At 42.9% G+C, this 18,082-nt stretch overlaps 1 protein-coding gene across 3 annotated transcripts in view; it reads left to right on the top strand.

The window, feature by feature from the left end:
• BCL9 (BCL9 transcription coactivator) overlaps nt 1–18,082 on the top strand; it is a 231,202-nt gene that overhangs the window by 157,995 nt on the left and 55,125 nt on the right. For all 3 annotated transcript variants that reach the window (XM_077479803.1, XM_077479804.1, XM_077479802.1), the window contains exons 3-4: nt 6,037–6,348; nt 14,393–14,709. In XM_077479803.1, coding sequence (XP_077335929.1) covers nt 6,092–6,348; nt 14,393–14,709 — 574 coding nt within the window. In that variant the 5' untranslated portion in view covers nt 6,037–6,091. The remainder of the gene's footprint in view (nt 1–6,036; nt 6,349–14,392; nt 14,710–18,082) is intronic.

The raw sequence follows: 18,082 nt of genomic DNA, 5'->3' as shown, positions 1-18,082 counted from the left end.
ATCCTGGCTATAGTCAAATGGCATCTGCAGATGGGGATCTGCCATCCTGGGTGGGCATCATATGACGTCCACAGCTTAACACCGATATAGGGGGCATGCGCCCACCGCAGTGTCCGCCGGACACCCGCGATCGCTTGTGATCGAGCAGGAGGGGCGATCTGTGTGTGTGTGTGTGTGTGTGTGTGTAAACACACAGATCTACATACTGTCAGACAGATTGTGTTCCTAGTATATAGGAACACCGATCAGTCTCCTCCCCCAGTTATAACACAGTGAGGGAACACACAACCCCTTGATCGTCTCATGGTGTTAATCCCTTCCCTGCCAGTGACATTTATACAGTTATCAATGGCTATTTATAGCTCTGATAACTGTATAACTGTCAATGGTTTTACAAGTGTCCAATCTGTCCGCTGTAATGTCGCAGCCCTGATAAAAATCGCAGATCGCCGCCATTACTAGTAAAAAAAAAAAAAAGTAATAAATGCAATAAATAACTTATTTTGTAGACACTAACTTTTTTGTGCAAACCAATCAATATGCGCTTATTGCGATTGTTTTTTTATTTTATTTTTTTTACCAAAAATATGCATTGGGTTAAACTGAAGAAATTTTTATTTAAACATTTTGGGATATTTATTATAGCAAAAAGTAAAAGATTGTCTTTCAAAATTGTCACTTTTTTTGTTAGCGCAATAAATTAAAAACCGCGGAGGTGATCAAATACTGTCAAAAGAAAGGTCTATTTGAAAAAGGACATCAATTTTGTTTTGGTACAGCGTCGCACGACCGTACAATTGTCAGTTAAAATGACGCAGTGCCGTACTGCAAAAAAATGGCCCCGGGCAGGAAGGGAGTAAATTATTTCGGGGCTGAAGTGGTTAAGGGGAAACATGTAAATGTGTTGGAATGGCCTAGTCAAAGCCCAGACCACAATCCAATAGAAAATCTGTGGGTAGACTTAGATTGCCGTGTGCGCAAACCATCCAACTTGAAGGAGCTGGAGCAGTTTTGCAAGGAGGAATGGGCAAAAATCCCAGTGGTAAGATGTGACAAGCTCATAGAGATCCAAAGCGACTTGCAGCTGTGATGGCCGCAAAGGCTGGCTCTACAAAGCATTGACTTTAGGGGGGTGAATAGTTATGCACGTTGACTTTTTCTGTCATTTTGTCCTATTTGTTGTTTGCTTCACAATAAAGGAAAAAAAAATCTTCAAAGTTGTGGGCATGTTCTGTAAATTAACCAGTTCCCGACCAGCGCACACTGATGTACGTCGGCAGAATGGCACAGGCAGGCATATTGGTGTACAGGTACGTACAATCTTTGATGCTGCACTGCCATCACGAGCGCGCCGCCAGCGGCTCACCCGCGTTCTGGTCGGGGCCCCTGTGAGTCCGGTCGCAGGTCCCGCGGACTCTATCGCCGCGGGCATACCCGCGATCGTCTCACGGGGAGGCTGAACGGAGAGATGTCGTTGTAAACAGCATCTCCCCGTTCTGCCTAGCAACTAGTGACGCTGATCTCTGCTCCATGCGATTGGAGCAGAGATCAGTGTTCACTAAATGAAAGCCCAGCCCCCAACAGTTAGTAACACACCCCTAGGAACACTTAACCCCTACACTGCCACCCACTGGTTAACCCCTTCACTGCCAGTGTCATTTACACAGGAATCACTGCATTTATATAGCAGTGATTGCTGTATAAATGACAATGGTCCCAAAAATGTCCGATGTGTCCGCCATAATGTCGCAGTCACAATAAAAATCGCTGATCGCCGCTATTGCTAGTAATAAAAAATTAAATTGATAAAAATTTCATAACTATCCCCTATTTTGTAGACGCTATAACTTTTGTGCAAACCAATCAATCGCTTATTGCGATATTTTTGGTAAAAAAAAAAATGTAGAAGAATGTGTATCGCCCTAAACTGAAGGAAAAAACATGTTTTTTTTTATATATATTTTTGGGGAATATTTATTATAGCAAAAAGTAAAAAAGAGTGCGTGTTTTTTTTTTTTTCAAAATTGTCGCTCTATTTTTGTTTATAGCGCAAAAAAAATAAAAACCGCAGAGGTGATCAAATACCACCAAAAGAAAGCTCTATTTGTGGGGAAAAAATACATAAATTTTGTTTGGAAGCCACGTCACATGACCGCAATTGTCAGTTAAAGCGACGCAGTGCAGAATCGCAAAAAGTAGTCTGGTCTTTGGCCAGCAAAATAGTCCGGGGCTGAAGTGGTTAAATGAGGCAAATCCCTCAAACAATCCATGTTAATTCCAGGTTGTGAGGCAACAAAACACAAAAAATGCCGGGGGGGGGGGGGGTGAATACTTTTGCAAGGCACTGGTATACAGAGAATACACAATCGTACTTCATAAACCATTTTATAAGCAGTTCGTGAACAATTTCATAGGTATTTCAGAGGCAATTTCTTAGGCTGGACCTATTCAACTTCCTTGGCAATTTATAGACTTTCATAGGCAATTCATCCACAGTTTCATAAGCAGTTTATATGCTGTTTTTCATAGGGAATTCATAAGCAGTTTCCTGATCATGCATAGACTATATCATAGGCAGTTCATCATAGACCAAGTGTTAGATTTGTCACTTTTAAGTGCCAGTTAACACTCACCCCTTTTTCCATTTGCTCTTTAATTCCAACTTGCCTAGGGAACTTCTGCTTCTCTTCCCTTCTCCCCCCGCAAAAATCTTCTCGGAGAGGAATAGCAAGGTTATGGGAGGAATAAGGGGGGGAAAAGAGAGCAGAAAGCAAAGAGCAGTGGCACCAGCAAGTAAACTTCAGAGGAGAGGGGCTGTATATACAGTACTTGTGTTGCTTTATCTAAAGCTTAGGGATTCCCCCATCTCCCTCCCTCACTCCGTCCCTCGCTCGCTCTAGCTCCCCCCCCATTCACAGGCATTCTCTGGTGTTACCTTTGTGCTCTGTTCCTACGGCTCCTCACTTTCTCTCCTCCATCAGCTAGCACGAGCCACTCTGCTCACTCCACTCTCCTCTCCTCACACTCCCCAAAAAAAAAAGTCTTCCAGGTCTCCCCCCTTAAATCAAAGTTCCACCCAAAAATGGAACTTCCATTTTTCAGCTTCTGCTAGCCCCCCCCCCCCCCCATCACATTTGGCACCTTGGAGGGGGGGGGAGAGGGAGTATCTACGCCACTCCTTAAGGCTTCACTTCTTGATCACCTTACCGAAGATGGCGGCAGCAGCCGAGAGACGGATCGGCATCAGGTGATGACATCGCGGGCGCCCTGGACAGGTAAGTGTCCATATTTTTAAAAGTCAGCAGCTGCAGTATTTGGGGGCTGGGGTTTGCTGCTACACAAGTGTTTTTTTTTTTTATCTTAATGCCTAGAATGCATTAAGATAAAAATATAAAATCTGACTTTACAACTCCTTTGAGGATGCCCACACTTTACTACCGGGCCAAGTTTCAGCTTTTAGCAGTGTTGGGCTTTGAATGACAATTGCGCAGTCATACAACACTGTACCCAAACGACATTTTTATCGTTTTGTTCCTGCAAATAGAGCTTTCTTTTGGTGGTATTTGATCACCTCCTGGGATTTTTATTTTCTGCTAAACCAATAAAAAATTACCGAAATTTTGAGGAAAAAAATGTTTGTTACAAAACTTTGTAGATAAGTTTTCTCCACTGATGGGGCTGCACTGACGGGCACTGATAAGACTGCACTGATGGGCACGAATAGGCGGCATGAATAGGTGGTACAGATGGGCACTGATGGGTGGCACAGGTGGATGCCAATCAGTGAGCACTGATTGGCATCCCTGGTGGTCTAGGGTGGCATACCTGGTGGTATCCTCGGGGGGAGCTGCGTCAGAGGAGCAGCCAATCGGCTCTCCTCTACTTGCATCTGACAGACGCGAATGAGGAAAAGCCGATCAACAGCTCTTCATGTTTACACTGATCAGCCATGATTGGACACGGCTGATCATGTGGTAAAGAGTCTCCGTCAGACTCTTTACCTAGAACGGTGTTGCGGTGTGTCAGACTGGTAGAGTGCAGCGGCTTGATATCCTGGTGCCGTCGTATGACGTCCGGCTAGGATATTGAAAACCACGTTGCCACCGTCATTTTGCTATAAGGCTGGCGGCAAGTGGTTAATGGTCATGAAGCATATGAATGCATATTGTGTACACCAAGTGCCTTTGCAAATCCCAAGTATTACTGTGTAAAAGTAGCAGTGACACCATCACTGTGCTATACATAGCCTGTGCAGGGAGCACAGCTGTGGGAGGGGCCCACTACAGGAGGGGGCGGAGACAAGACCAGTCACCCTGCACAAGGGGGGAGAGGGGCAGTGAACGGTCTTTATTACAGGAGATCTCACACTGGATTACTGCACAGATCTGGAAGAAATACACAAAGATACAAGGAAGAACACGGGTGACTCTTGTATTTACACAATATTTACTTATCCAGGAGTTGAGCTTTTAAATTTAATCGGAATTCCTCTAGTGAGATATTGCGGTGGGCGTGGAGGGATGAAGACTTTTTTTGGAAGTGTGGCGGATGTGCTGCCCAAAAATGTCTGGAGATTGGAGTGAGGTTTCTTGGGTGGAAGGCTTTTCCATATAGTCAGCTGATTCTAAAAAGAAAAACTTTGCTTCACTGCAATATAAAGTATTGAGCAAGAAATAAAGTTGTATTGTAAAAAAAAAAAAAAACCTTGCCAATAAAAGTTGTAAAAAAAAAAAAAAAAAAAGACTGATCTATAGTAGATGTAATTTGTTTTCTACCGAAACTGAGACAAAAGTCAATGTTACATAATGATTATTACTATACGTTCGCAGCCAGTCCACTTCTAGAAGTTTCTGAAATTTGTATATTTATCCTTTTTCTGTGCAGAGCTGTGATTGGGTGTAGTGACTTCTCTGTAAAGTTCTTTTGGGTTTTACTGGATTTTGCAGGTTTCCTTAGTGCAGTGCAGGGAAATGCGTCCACATCAGGAAGCTTTGTGTTCATTTGCTTGACTAAACAGTGGCACCTAATTACTCCACTGAGAACAATCTGTTACAGATTAACTCAGAGTTTCAGGACTGCCAGACGTGTGACATTGGATAAGGTGTATATTAAACACAAAAGAGTCAATCGCTGTGTTTATCACAACAGTTGTTTAAGCCAATATACAGCCACCTGATCAACTGTGCTTGTGTGCCTTGGTGCCATCCAGTCCTATCCTCTTATCTTTAGTAGCGGCTTTTTACTTGAACATAAGATGTTTACCTGTAGATTCAGTGCCCCACAATACTTAACTTCTCTCTCTCTCCCTCTCTCTCTCCCTCTCCCTCTCCCTCTCCCTCTCCCTCTCCCTCTCCCTCTTTCTCTCTCTCATTCTCTCTCTCTCTCTCTCCCTCTCTCTCTCCCTCTCCCTCTCCCTCTCCCTCTCCCTCTCCCTCTCCCTCTTTCTCTCTCTCTCATTCTCTCTCTCTCTCATTCTCTCTCTCTCTCTCTCTCTCTCTCTCTCTCTCTCTCTCTCTCTCTCTCTCTCTCTCTCTCTCTCTCATTCTCTCTCATTCTCTCTCATTCTCTCTCATTCTCTCTCTCTCTCTCTCTCTCTCTCTCTCTCATTCTCTCTCTCATTCTCTCTCTCATTCTCTCTCTCATTCTCTCTCTCTCTCTCTCTCTCTCTCTCTCTCTCTTTCTCTCTCTCTCTCTCTCTCTCTCTCTCCTTCCTTCCTTCCTTCCTTCCTTCCTTCCTTCCTTCCTTCCCGCTTGCGCTCTCGAGAGTTTGCTGCCAGGTCAGATGCTCTTTGCTGGGTTCGGTGTATACAAAAATATGCATTCACTGTTGAACGCACAGCTGCTGTAGATGTGACATAATGTCTGAGTGCGATTTCAGGGTAATCTATCTGGGAAGACGCCTCCAAAACCATGTTTCATCATAAAGTTTTTTACTCTGTACCGTCTTCAGGCTTACAGTTTTGTGTAATGTTTTTTGAAAACTTTAAGTTAAACTATTTTTTCTTTCTTTTTTTTTTTTTTTTTGTGAATTCTCAGTGTGCCCTGGCGATGCACAGCGTTCCCTCTACAGCGAGTGCCACATGTCCGAAGAATGCTGGAACTGCAGGAGGGGAGAGCCCACTTCAACAAGAGAGAGAGAAACAAAAAGGAGAAGGACGAGCAAAAGGACAACACTGATAAAAGTACTTCACAGAAAAATCTACAGAGCCATCTGAAAACCCCCAGCCCTCCCAAGAACCTGGCAAGCCCCACTGCTTCTGTGACTGTGAGCTCCGGATCTCTGTCAATGCATTCCAGTAACCCCAAAGTGCGAAACTCCCCATCAGGAAATACAGGAAATACACAGAGGTAAGTAGGCTTCACCACACGTGCATCTGTGAGAAGCTGTCTCCCAGAGTGCATATGAATGTTTCTAGGATAAATATGTGGCTGTATTCTGAATGTCTGGGGGGGGGGTAGAGGTACAGGAGACTGACAGGTAGAGCTTGCAGTATGTGTGGACATTGGGCAAATTTAACTCCAACTACCCTCCCATTTTTTTCTTTAACCTTGTTTTAGCGAGAAACTGATTTTATTACTTCCAGCACATCACCAGCTTGTAAAATTCTTGCAGGGACAGCTGCTAGTTCCTTTCAAGGTAGGCACACCCCAGAACTACATCTCCCAAGATTGCTGTTGGGAGTCAAGGTAGCAAAATGATGTAGTGTAGCAGGCGGGTTCAGCAGAGGCACTGCATTGGTGCCTACTTGTCAGACACCTGTAGGAGGGATGCAGGGTTGTTAAATGAGGTGGTAAGCGACCTTTCTTGCAAGATCCTTGCACAGAGCGGGTAAGTATTGGCTTTTTTTTTTTTTTCAATATAAAAAAATTAAACCTAGTGTCACTTTAACTACTAAAGGATCAGCCGCCACCGTTATACGTCGCTAATTTGACATTAAATACCAGGGTTATGGCATCTGCTAGCTGCCATAACCCCGCTATTTTTAAAAATAGCGGACTATCCTCATTCCGATAAAAGTAGCTTCTGCGGCAGATTCGCCGTGAAATCACTTTTATTGGTGCCAGTAGAGGGCCCCCTTCCCACTGCGCTCCAGTCGCCTCCGCCACTTACCGGAGCCGTCCGTTTCCTCTCCCCTCACTGCCTGGATGCTGAGTGAGGGAAAGATGGCCCCCACTCATCTCCATAGCATTGGAGAGCAAAAGCAACGTCAATCGTCACTTCTGCAGAATGCTCTTAAAGGGGATTTTTTATTATTATTATTAATAAAAAAAAATATATATATATATATTTTTTATGATTGCATTTTGCTGTAAATATGAGATGTGAAGTCTTTTTGAGACAAGATCTCACATTTAAGAGGTCTGTCATGCTTTTTTTTTTTTTTTTTTTTTTTAAGGATTATGTCAAAATTAAAAGTAAAATAATAAAGAAAAAAATGAATTGAGCGCACCGTCCCACTGAGCTCACACACGTAAGCATGCGCAAGTTCACACCCACATAGGAAAACCTCCCCTGTAACTCAAAACTGGTAACCTGTAGAAATTTTTAAACTTTGCCTATGGAGATTTTTAAGGGTAAAAGTGGGCGCAATTACGAAGCGTGACATGTTGGTTATCAATTTACTCGGCGTCGCATTAAAAAAAAAAATTCAGCTAACTTCACTGCTTTATTTTTTTTTTAATTGAAAAAGATGTACTTCCAAAAAAAGTGCGCTTGTAAGACCGCTGAGCAAATACGGTGTGACCAAGTATTGCAACGACCGCCATTTTGTTCTCCAGGGTGTCTGGAAAAAAAAGTTTGGGGGTTCCAAGTAATTTTCTAGCAAAAAAACCCCCCCCCCAAAAAAATGATTTTAACTTGTAAACGAGTCTGAATAGGCCGTTCTTTAAGTGGTTAAGTCTCATGGGAGGACTTGGGGGGGGGGGGGGGCAATGTTTAGGCCTTGCTAGCAAGCTGAAAGCAATCTCAGTGGCTACAGGGTGGAAGCCTTTCTAGGTACCTGCTTCAGGTACCCGTTATTGATAGTAAATTAATATTGCAATACTGATATAATAAAATCTGAATAAAATAAATTATTCTGTTTTATCTTGATGTGGTTTTAGCAGATCTTGAAAACACTGTATGTATCTCTGCACATGCAGACCAGGAAATTTGGCATTCTTCTATAGCTATTCTTGGCCTCTGATCTGCAGTGATGACCCAATCCTGTCTACATATACCATGAGTAGTTCATGGTGTGTGGGTGTGTGCACACGGGTAGAGAAATGACATTACTAGCATGCTAGCGGCTCCACTTTTATGCAGTAACTTGAAAAACATTCTATTCGCTGGACCTGAGGGCGGGCTTGGGAAACTTTGCCTTTTGGAAATATTATTCTGTGTTTAGTGGTTGTAAATGTAAGTGACTGGCCTCAGGTGATACACAGAGATTAATCATAATCTACATAAGTTGTACCTGTGTATCTGCTGTCTTCTCTACGTCCATGAAAAGTCCAGAATTTCCAAAGCTTGTCTGAGCTGTTAGGAAACGGGGCAGGGAGCTGAAGTTGCACTCTGCGGCGCTCGGTGAGGAGAGCTCTGAGAGCTGGTTGGAGGGAAGGGACCACCCCCCAAATCACACAGGAACAGAGCTGAGCCTGTCAATCATCTGGAGATCCCTCACCTGTCCTCATTTTTCTCTTGGTGTCAGTGATACTTGTCAGATGTGATTCATGCTGATATCAGAGAAAGGAGGCAGCGGCCAGAAATTACACTTGGTGTTCTGGATTGAGACCAGTACACACTATAGAGGGATGTGTATATTTACAACCACTTTAATGTTTAATGCTGTGCTCCAGTCATACATGAAATAACCTTTGTGCAGGTGTGTTAGCTAGTGTGTGTGTGTATATATATATATATATATATATATATATATATATATATATATATATATATATATATACAAATACATTTTAGAGCTGGGCGATTTTTCTCCAAAAAAATCTTTTTTTTTTTTTTTTTTTTTTTTTAACTCGAACCAAGCTGGTGTTGTTGTGTGTTTTTTTTTTTTTTTTTTTTGATTCACACCACGCCAGTCCTGAGGAGCTGCAGGCAGGAGATTTTAGGATAGGCTGCGGCATAGTCACCGCGGCGTCTGTGCCTCATGGACTAGGCCGAAACAGCGGCCTCGCCTAAAAACTCCTGCCCACAGCTCCTCAGCTCGCGGTGTCGGCGCCGGTCCTGGTGAAGAAAAATTTGAATCGACTTGACCTCTCAACTTCATTCAAATCTATTTCCCCCCAGATATATATATATATATATATATATATATATATATATATATATATATATATATATATATATATATAAATAAAAATGTCCTGTCTTTATTTGGTCTCCCCTCATACCCTGCACAGCAGCACTCAGACTGGGAGAGGGAGGAGCATCACTAGGAGCTGATTAATGTTTGCAGGCATGTGCTGACAGAAGTAAGCAGAACTGATGACTCTCTGCTCCTTCATTGTCTAGTCAGCAGGGAAGGTGACACCACTGTGTTCTTTCAATAGTATATAAATCTAACCAATAAACTTTTATTTGCATTTGGTCTGTTATAATGAACATTTTCAATGGTATATTTACTTAAGTGCAAATACCTGTTGACCCTGCTAGAAAACCAGTGTAATCTATGGTGTTATTTCAAGCAGTTTTATTAAACCAGCACAGGTCACCTCTGTGATCTGTGAATTTATATTACACCTCCCTGTGTTGTGGAGATTAGGGGGGGGTGCGCACGTTAGTCCGAACACATTGCTTTGGGGTGGCAATGCTGCTACTCAGATCAGGGGTAGGCAACCTGGGGCCCTCCAGCTGTTGTAAAACTGTTTTCTAGGAGACAGGTACAATTACTCCCAGAGGCATGATGGGACTTGTAGTTCTGCAACAGCCTGAGGGCCCCAGGTTGCCTACTCCCTGCTTTAGATAGTACAGTGAGTGATTGTTACCTTGGGAGAAGTGTGTTGCTTAGATTCACCAGATGAAAAGGGAAAGATAAACATTTTGCAGCCACCATATCTAAGGACTTGATTGGTGTAGATGTGGGCAATTTTATCTATTAGGGTAGGTTGTCTCCCAACCAGTTAACCACTTGCCGACCACCACATGCCAATATACGTCATCACAATAGCGGCGATGGGCTTACCTCTACGTCCCCTTTAAGAGCTGGGGATAGCAGGCACGCGCCTGCCGCATACGGTGAGCCCGGGACCGACAGACTCAATGCATAAACAAGGCAGTGATCACTGTCATGTGACTTGAAGCCCACCCCCACAGTTAGAATCACTCCCTAGGACACATTTAACCCCTTCATCGCCCAATAGTGGTTAACTGCCCCTTCACTGCCAGTGTCATTTATACAGTAATCAGTGCATTTTTATAGCACTGATCACTGTATAAATGACAATGGTCCCAAAATAGTGTCAAAAGTGTCCGCTGTGTCTGCTTTAATGTCGCAGTTCCGATAAAAAAAAAAATGCCATAAATCTATCCCCTATTTTGTAGATGCTATGATTTTTGCGCAAACCAATCAATATACGCTTCTTGCAAAAAAATTTTTTTTATATACACCAAAATTATGTAGAAGAATACGTATCGGCCTAAACTGAGTTTTTATTTTTTATTTTTATTTTTAAATATATTTTTGGAGGATATTTATCATAGCAAAAAGTAAATTTTTATTTATAGCACAAAAAATAAACAGCAGAGGTTATCAAACGCTACCAAAAGAAAGTTCTTTTTGTGTGGGGGAAAAAAAGCACTTTTTTATTTTATTTTTTTGTGCAACGTCGCACGACTGTGCAGTTGTTAAAGCGACGCAGTGCCTAATTGCAAAAAGTGCTCTGGTCAGGAAGGGGGTAAAATCTTCTGGGCCTGAAGCGGTTAAGCAGTGGAGGAAAAATGAGTGGGAGGGAGACGGCGAAATGCCAATCTCTTTTGTTTAACGGATTTGCTGGTATCGCATCCTCCAAGTGACACAAAAAAAAAGGAAACCCCTAAGAAAAAGGTAGGCTAAATAGGATTTTTAGGGTACCACACTATCCTTATCTTAAAAAAAACTTGTATTTATTTGTACAAGAGGTAAGAATGTCAAAATCCCCAAAAATATGCTGCAGGTACATATATAACCAACATAACCCCTCAATGTTCATGGTGAGTAATTTATGTAGACGTCTTTGACGCGTTTCGTGGGACAAAGCCCGTTTCTTAAGGAAGTAATAACTGGTGTCTAAAATTACAAAAAGGTATGTCGAGCCTCATGCAAAATTGTATCCAGCAATCAGACCAGCATATACAGTATATGATAAATGGAGAGGGATCTCTATATGCTCAATAAATTAAATATCAAGGTAGTACATATTGTAAATACACTTGAGTAGGGCTGCAACTAACGTTTATTTTTATAATCGATTAGTTGGCCGATTTATTGTTTAGATTAATCGGTTAATAACCTTAAAAAAAAAAAAGTGTGTCAAATTGACGTTCATTTTCAACCACAGTGACGGGAAAATTTGGAAATCATAGAAAACTTCTTAGTCAAAAGGAATTCTCAGACGGTGTTTGTGGTTTTCGTTCAGAAATTACATTCATTTTAAAAACAGAATGTAAAAAACAAGTGAAAATTTCAAACAAAATTCTTTCATTCAGCGAATGTACAAAGATTTTTCGTCTGAATATTCTCATCTGAAAATTGATCTGGGTGGCCAGCATAAGGCTCGGTATACACCTATGCAGTTTGCTTTTGATCTGTTTCTGCCGTGCTTTTTGCAGTACGTTTTTTGATTTTTGCGCATGTGATTTTAATGCAATTCGCATTTTTGCATTTTTTTGGGCAGATTAAAAAACACAAATTGCTGCAAAAACGCATTACATGCTTTTTCTGCAGCTTCTCCATTGAAGTATGTTGAACCAATAAAGCACCATTTTGCGTTGAAAGTCCCTGACCCTTTCAGATGTGAACGTATCTCATAGGAAACCATGTAAATGAACTGTAGTGCATTTCTGCAAAAAGCACCAATAAACACATAGCTGTGAACCAGGTCTAAGACGTTTAGTAACATAATGGGGTTAAAAAAATGAAAATGAGCCCTTTATAGTAGAAAAAAGCAGATAATCACTACTGTAGAAGTTTATTTTTTTACTGTAGAACAGTGAAAGTAATATTTTTACAGTAGCCATTATTTGCTCTTTTTGTACTATCAAGAGCTCATTTTAGTTTTTTTTAACACCATTATTTTACTGGCCGATTAATCGATTATGAAAATAGTAATCGATTAATTTCATAATCGATTAGTTGTTTCAGTCCTACACTTGAGAATGCGAGACATAATGGATCTGCATTTCCAAACTACACCCCCACTCTCCACATTAAGTAACCATATCTTTCACATGACCCTCGGAATCGAGTATTAGATCTATATACTACGTTAGTGTTTGCAAACCCTCTTTTGTTTATTAAAAAAATAAAATAAAAAAAAAGCCTATATTAACCTGCTTTGTGCAATATTTTTGAACGAAGCAGCCCTCGTCTACTTTCAGGGTGCCCCACCGGCGCTCCAGGCTCCTCCTCTTCATCGAATTGCACACTGGTGGGTGGCACTGATAGGTGACACTGGCACCACTGGTGGACATTGATAGGTGGCACGGACTGCTGGCACTTATATGCACTGATTTGTGGCACAGTGTGGGCACTGGCAGGTGGCACTGGAAGACAGCATTGGTGGGCACAGATGAGGTGGCTTCGCCTCTTCCTCTTCGGGACCGATGTCCCTTGCACTGAGGCCGATGAGTCGCTTTCCTTTTTTTTTTTTTTTTTTTTCTCCTCACTCTGTCAGCGAGAGGAGAAAAAGAAAAAAACGATTACTGATCTGGTTACATCGCGTAATCGGCTATCATTGGCTGACAGCTGATCATATGGTAAGGGGCCACGATCGGCCCCTTATGCCGATCACCCGAATCTCATTGACTCTGTAATCACCGCAGTGGGGGGTGTGCAACGGGGAAGGACGTCTATTCACATACTCCCAGCAAAGTAGATCTGATCTGTAGCCATCATTTGGCTATAGCGTGGATCTGAAGGAGTTAATGCACCCACTTGTTGCTAGGACACAGGCAACACTTGCTGCCTAGTGTCTTTTGTTGCCAGGATGCAGGCGGCCCCCTACCATCTAGCCTTCCTGGTTGCAAGGATGTCGGCGGCCCCATGCTGCATAGCGCCCCTGCTTGCTAGGAAGCTAGTGTTGCTGCTTGTCTCGGAGAAGCGCCTGGTTTACAAGACGAGTGCTGTCAATTGTAGATAATTGAAGATTTTGTCTCCTTGCTTGATGCACAGTCAGAAAGTGGTAGGGGGAGGGGAGCACCATCGATCGTGCTATCACAACAGTGTGACAAGCTAGAAATACGCCTAGGGGACAGGATAAAGAGAGATGTGTAGTGAAACTTCTTTAACACTGATATTTTTCCTCGACTGCCATTCCCTGACGGGAAACATTTACTAGTTCTTATGTAAAGTCTTATTTACATCTAGAGTAAAGGTAAGGTGCAGATGTGCCTGTCCCTTTTTTGGAGCTGTGCGTTGTGTGATATCACTGTTTACTCTGAACTGAACATGATGTTTTCTGTTCTTTGTGTACATAGAAACAGGCTTTTGTATTGACCCAACAGGTCTAGTGGATCTCATGTGACCAGGACCGAAGCCATTGATTGGCCGGATGTCGGGCATTCGGTGTAACTGCTGTGTGCTGCTTTCTCATACTTTCCAATAAGGCAGTGCAAAGGGTATTGCTGGACAGTAACCTGTAAAGCGGAATCTAATTTTGGATGTTGTCATCTAATTGGACAACAGCGCAGAATTTTAAAAGAGGATTTTTGATTGGTGGTTCTGATCTAATGTGTGCATGGCTTTTTCCCTTCATCAATCTGTAATTTTATGCCAAACAAAGATTTAGTTTAGTTCCATGTCAGAAAAATAGTGGACCGTTAATGTGTACAATGGAGGTCCCTTTCATATAGCTAGAAAAGCACCAGTTTAACACTTTTACATTAGTTGCTAATTATCTTTTTATAGGTTTATAATAGAAGGATTTTACCCATGAAAGTTTTCTAGCTGAAAGTGTAACCTCCCTTTAAATGTTCATGGTGACAATGTGTTGCATTCTCCTGTTTGCAAATTTTATCAAAGTGTACATCAGAGATTAGCCTTTTGTGTATTCATGGCTTATGATTCACCAAATAAATGAAGCATTTAATATTAATGCAGAAACTCATTAGGTTACATTGTGGAAAGCTTGGAAATTTGTACTTGGCAAGTTGTAAACATAAAATCCCCTTTTTCTTTTATTTCTTTTTATCTTGCAGCAGCCCAAAATCCAAACCAGAGGTTATGGTCCACCCTCCTACCGTGATGTCTCCATCTGGCAACCCCCAGCTGGACACGAAATTCTCCAGCCAGGGGAAACAGCCGAGCTCCACCAGCCAGTCGCAAGCGTCTCCTTGTGACCCAAAGAGTGGCAACCACACCCCCAAACCGCTGCAAGGTCCTGGGGGCAGCATGGGACTTAAGAACGGGGCTGGGAATGGAGCCAAAGGGAAAGGCAAAAGGGAAAGGAGCATCTCTGCGGAATCGTTTGACCAGAGAGACCCAGGAACTCCCACTACAGACTCCGAAATTAAAGGTAGGCTGGGCTCTCGTAGCAAAAAATAATGTAAAGGGTTAGATAGGTGGCACTGGTATCCCCAGGAAGAGTTCAGTGTATATTCAAGTTGGTGAGATAGGAGTGTATGAACACTGGACAGTAGACTTGCATATACAGAAGGGTCTGCAAAATCTCTTCCTATTCCAAAAAATATTTAGTTTATTAAAATCTAGTTAAAATTCAATGTTGTCTCAAGGGTTCCCTCTTAATCTTGGTTTGAAATATTTGTTAAAATTGGCCTCCTAGACACTGTGAAGACACCAAATGGTGTATTAACAAGCATGCTCCTCTCGACAGTTGCCTGTTGGATCCCTGAAAATGTAATAGCTTACAGAAGGTTAGGGGGTGGGGGGGGGTGTTGAAAATTGAAATAGTTCTGCATCCCTTCCCTATGGATAGATGAATTCAGGAACCAGTGAATCATTGAGCAACATGAGGTAAAAATGTCTGCTTCCATTAAAAACAAAGCCAAAACACAAATTTAGCATGGTCTGCAAAATGTGTGTATTTTTTTTTTTTTTTTTTATCTTGGTCTGGTTCTAGTCTGGATATTTTGCAATTATGTAAAGTTTTAAGTTTTCATGAAGTTGATCCAAAGGCAGCAAATCAATGGCGTTTACTTCAAAAGAAGGCAAATCGGAAACCCTCGTTAAGTGCACATTTGACCTACAGTACAAGGTTGACAGGCTGAACCAGTTGTTTAGTTTTATTTATTTTAAAATGGGGTTGAGTCTGTATTCGCCAGCAGCACCTGTTATTGGTATATCATTTATATTGTAGCTCTGAACCTTCTGTCCATCCTAGTCCCTTTTTATGGCATCCCAAGAAGGGAGTCAGTTTTTCATTTCTTGCAGTCTTAACACCATCAGGCCCCATTTTGGATATGGCTTCCCTGGTGTTTAGCTCCAGTAACCTTGGGTCACCAGCAACCAAGGGCATTCCGCTCATCTTCCTGCTGGGGAAGTCCACTGTGTGTGGTTCCCTCTTCATTTCTCATAGATCAGGGGTGTCCAAACTTTTTTCAAAGAGGGTCAGATTTGATGAAGTGAACATCCTTGAGGACCGACCATTTTGCCTGACATTCTTTAAACCATTAAAATTCGGTCTAAGTGTGTTCGTCTGATTACTAATACACTGCCTAACAAGAATTCTCTTGCCTTCTGTGCTGTATGTGGTGAATAGATGAGGTTGGGTGTGTTATTTGGATATACCGTATTGGCTTATAACACGCACCTTAACTTTAAAAAGGAAGTTTCAGGGAAAAAAAAATCTTACATTTTAAATAAAGAACTGTGAAGCAAAATAAGGGTCAGTGCCCATCTGTAGCCTCACAAGTGCCGTGAGTGCAGCGCCCGCTCCGTTGCCGTGAGTGCAGCGCCCGCTCCGTTGCCGTGAGTGCAGCGCCCGCTCCGTTGCCGTGAGTGCAGCGCCCGCTCCGTTGCCGTGAGTGCAGCGCGATTCATGTCCATCTGCAGCCTTGGAGGAAATGGGACGAGCGCCAACAGACATACAGGAGAAACTCCTGTTTTTATCGGCGGCCTCTTTAATTTGAAAGTCTCGCCTCCTATGATGGACAAAACAGTTGTCCAATGGCAGCGCAGGGGACGGGACTTCCTTTTACACAGGACGCAGTGTAAACGGGAAATACTCCTCTCCTGTATGCACAACACTCGTCCCGCCCCCTCCAAGGCAGCCAACATATCTACCTTTTGTGGTGCCCAGTGCTTGGGGATTCATTGGCCACAAGATATATATGTAAAAATTACCAGGCAGGCCGTCCGAAACCGGAACGCAGGCCACGATTGGCCTGCGGGCCGGACTTTGGACATGCTTGTAATAGATGTTCCCTCTTCTTCCCCTTCCAGGGCTTGTAGGGTTGGAAGGGAATTCCCTCCTAACCAGTTTTCCTTTTTATGGGTAAAATCATTTCCCCCCCGAGTCATTTGGATGTCCTCTATGTACCAAGAAGCCCCAGGAGCAAGTTATCGGTCTCTTGCAAAAGGGATGAGGTAGTTCCCTCTCTCCACCCCGGAGGGGGGATTTCTCGGCCTGGTCGGTCCTAATTTTTGATTCCATATGGTTCCCCATATCAAGATTGTTCCTGCTTCAATGGGGGATCCTACTGTGAGTCGGTGTTCTGACCTGAGTTGCAATGGACATCATCTGAGTGCTGCAAGAGTGGTTCTTCTGTGCAACTCTAGACTGCACTGTCACTACTAGAGACCAGACCTTCCCTGCTGGAACTCAACACTGAAGGTCTCTATGTTTAAGAGTCGGGGTTCAGTAGTTAAGTCCCCTCTGTTCTTGGCAGGAAGTAGCTATTGCAGGATGGTAATGTGCTTCCTAGGGTTGCCAGCAGGCGTAACTTTCTGTAACCTTGCTGCAGGCATCCCTTCGGGCAGCCTTCATGCGACAATCCCCAGGAAGCAGGTCCACTTTTTACAGCTGGGCTGGAGCCTCTTGCGGAAGCTCCATCAGTTTCCTTCATTCCTTTCCCTAATCAGTTTAGTGTTCAGCCATCTTCTGAATGTGGAAAAACCAGTTCTCAGCCAAAAGGCTGCAAGAGCTGATCAGTGTATTGTGTTGTGAGAATACAATAGAACAGCGGAGAGATCACTTCTTCAACATCGCTTGTGTTGATGTGGGGATCTGTCAGGTTTTTTTTTGGTTCCTATCCCTCAAACCCCTGTACAGGATGTAATGCATCTTATGGTTAGTGTGGATGGTTCTTTGAATTGCGTGTTTTGGAAGGGAGTTGAGGCAGGATTGCAGTGTTGTCTGTCAAACCAAAGGAGGCCCCCCCATCCTTATTTGGATTGTTGGGGTCCTAGCCGTTCAACTTCTAGGGCCTTGTGTGCATCTGTTTTGGACTGCAATATAACCTTGTTTCTGCCCACTCTCTTGTCGGGTGGCATCACACAGCATTATCAGATTAACTTTTTGGGGTCATTGTCCTTGGTTCCCTTCCCAGTCTTGGTGGGGGGCATTGCTTATTTTGTCTATCCTTGCCTTGGTTTCAACTTGGTGGTCAGTTAAGGTAATCCCTGAATTCTCAGGGTTGAGTGTGCAAGGCTTGGGTCTTTTGTTGGCCTTCTCTTTGGATCTGCTTGCTGTCTAACATTCCCCCTTATAGACCTTTTTTTTTTTTTTTTTTTCTTCTTGTACTGAATACTCTTTTCAGGTAGTGCTTCTTCCAACCCGGTTGTTGGATCATTTTCTTGCTGGTTTGGCCCTATGGTTCCCTCAGGTTGAAACTTCCTCTTAATGGTGTTTTCACTGTCCTGATTTAATACACCAGGTTGGTCCTGTGTGGCAAATCTCCTGGCTTGCTGAAGGCCTCACCTCATTTGGC

This window comes from Lithobates pipiens, unplaced genomic scaffold (genome assembly GCF_037356315.1).
Source record: "Lithobates pipiens isolate NorthernLeopardFrog02 unplaced genomic scaffold, aLitPip1_a1.2 Scaffold_16, whole genome shotgun sequence".
Classification (NCBI taxonomy): domain Eukaryota; kingdom Metazoa; phylum Chordata; class Amphibia; order Anura; family Ranidae; genus Lithobates; species Lithobates pipiens.
The sequence above is the reverse complement of the archived record's forward strand: the minus strand, read 5'-3'. Positions and strand labels throughout refer to the sequence as shown.